Consider the following 2,500-nt stretch of genomic DNA (forward strand, 5'->3'; position numbering starts at 1 on the left):
TTCATTTCCAAAAGGAAGGCGAAGAGGGGGGGAGTTGGAGTTGGCTGGTCGCTGAGATTGAACGGTACCATGTCTAAGCCTGTTGACCATATCAAGAGACCCATGAATGCCTTCATGGTGTGGTCCAGGGGGCAGAGGAGGAAGATGGCCCAGGACAATCCCAAGATGCACAATTCGGAGATCAGTAAAAGACTTGGGGCTGAGTGGAAACTTCTGTCTGAAGCTGAGAAAAGACCCTACATTGATGAAGCCAAAAGGTTGAGGGCTCAACACATGAAGGAACATCCCGACTATAAGTATAGACCAAGGCGCAAGCCCAAGAACCTTTTAAAAAAGGACAGGTACGTCTTTCCACTGCCCTACCTTGGAGACCATGACTCACTTAAACATGGACTTCCCATGAGTGCCACTGAGTCCCTTTTGGGGGCCTCAGAAAAGGCAAGGGCTTTCTTGCCACCTACATCAGCACCTTACTCTTTGCTAGACCCAAGCCAGTTTAGCTCCTCTGCCATCCAGAAGATGACCGAGATGCCACATACCTTGACCACAAGTACCCTCCCTTACGCCTCCACCTTGGGATACCAAAATGGAGCCTTTGGAGGCTTAAGCTGTCCCAGCCAACACACACACACACACCCTTCTCCCACCAACCCCGGCTATGTGGTGCCCTGTAACTGTTCAGCATGGTCTGCATCTAACTTGCAGCCCCCAGTTGCCTATATATTGTTCCCTGGCATGACTAAAGCTGGTATAGACCCTTATTCATCTGCACACACCACAGCCATGTAAAAAGGACTTCTAGAGGAAATGGGAACTGCAATGGTGCATGTACAGGTGGACTGCCATGGGTAGGTCCTAGAACAGTGATGGGAGAGGAATGCTGGAGGCTTGGACCAACTCACCTGTAAGCTCCCAGCACAACGATGCACTTACTATTTATAAAAGGAACAGTCCAGTCCTTGTCACCCTCAAGCCATGCGGATAAGCTGGAAGTTATTGTCAGGACAAATTGTAAGAATCGTACAAGCTCATTTTTTTTTTTTTTTTTTAAATATTATTTTTAGCTATTACCCAGTTTGGACAGTAATTTTTAATTTATTGAAATTTTATGTCTATTTGAGTTTGCCTTTTATTTCTCTCTGTGATTCTGACCTCGAATTTTGAAGGAACTGATATTAAATTATTTCAGAAAATGAGAATAATTAGTATTATTGCCAACCTGACCAGTTTTGCACATTTTAATTTGCTGTCGGGTGAGTGGGATCTGTGTTAGATATGTTGCCCCGAAATTTGCATTGTTTTCTTTCTGGAGAGTTTAGTGCTCAGCGCTATATTACTAAAAGAATAATCTGTCAATGTGTCCCTATATTTACCCCCCAAAAATGAAAACTTCTTTTGTAAAGACAAATAATTATATGATAGTCCTCCCTTTGACGATATTTCCTAGGGATTGTTTAGGAGTGTGATGAATTGACGGAAATGTGACTGACAGGCTTCATGTACTAAAGGAATGATTGTACACACTTATCTCCCTTTATCTATCAAATCGTGTTCGTTTTTTTTTTTTTTTTGGACAACAATTTTTTAAATAAAGACAATCTAGTCATTAAAAAACGTTAAGTGTGCGATGTGCGTTACACATAGATGCAGATATATGGTAAAGTTATGGGCTGCTTTACAGGTGCCCTGGCAATGCCCTTGTCGTTATATATATATATATATATATATATATATATATATATATATATATATATATATATATATATATAGATATACATATATACATATATATATATATATGTATATATATATATAGATATATATAGATATGTATATACATATCTATCTATATATATATATAGATATTCATATATAGATATAGAGATATATAGATAGATAGATATAGATCTATATCTATGTATCTATCTATCTATATAGATGTATAGATATGTCTATCTATCTATCTGTATTAATATACCCTGGAAATAAGTGATGTGTGGTGATGTGCTTTATGAAAGCTGCTTCCAGTTCAGATGCAGGTCCATTTGAAATGTATTAATTTTGACCTACTTGATAAATTAGAAAGTTGTAGTGTTGTATAAAAATATTTCCAAACCTCATCTTTCCTTCTTTCTTTTCTTCCTTCTTCTTTCTTTCCTTTATTTTTATTCTTTCTTTCTTCTCTCTATCCTTCTTTATGTCCTCATCTTATTCTTTCTTTCTTTCTTTCTTTCTTTCTTTCTTTCTTTCTTTCTTTCTTTCTTTCTTTCTTTCTTTCTTTCTTTCTATCTTTCCTTCTTTCCTTCTTTCTTTCTTTCTTTCTTTCTTTCTTTCTTTCTTTCTTTCTTTCTTTCTTTCTTTCTTTCTTTCTTTCCTTCTTTCTTTCCTTCTTTCTTTCTTTCTTTCTTTCTTTCTTTCTTTCTTTCTTTCTTTCTTTCTTTCATTTCTATCCTCTCTCTGTCTCTGTTTACTTCCTTTCTCCTGTCATTTAGTCTTAGAA

General features: G+C 37.0%; 1 protein-coding gene across 1 annotated transcript in view; it reads left to right on the plus strand.

Annotated features, from left to right (window-relative positions):
• The window catches only part of SOX14 (SRY-box transcription factor 14), a 1,922-nt gene extending 550 nt beyond the window's left edge, over nt 1-1,372 (plus strand). Inside the window, exon 1 of the mRNA XM_082252093.1 lies at nt 1-1,372. This exon is cut by the window's left edge and continues 550 nt beyond it. Within this exon, the coding sequence (XP_082108219.1) occupies nt 70-789 (720 nt within the window). The 5' untranslated portion in view covers nt 1-69 and the 3' untranslated portion in view covers nt 790-1,372.
• The last annotated feature ends 1,128 nt before the right edge of the window (nt 1,373-2,500 follow it).

Source organism: Pelophylax lessonae, assembly GCF_965119305.1.
Source record: "Pelophylax lessonae genome assembly, chromosome: 3".
In the NCBI taxonomy this organism is placed as follows: Eukaryota; Metazoa; Chordata; class Amphibia; order Anura; family Ranidae; genus Pelophylax; species Pelophylax lessonae.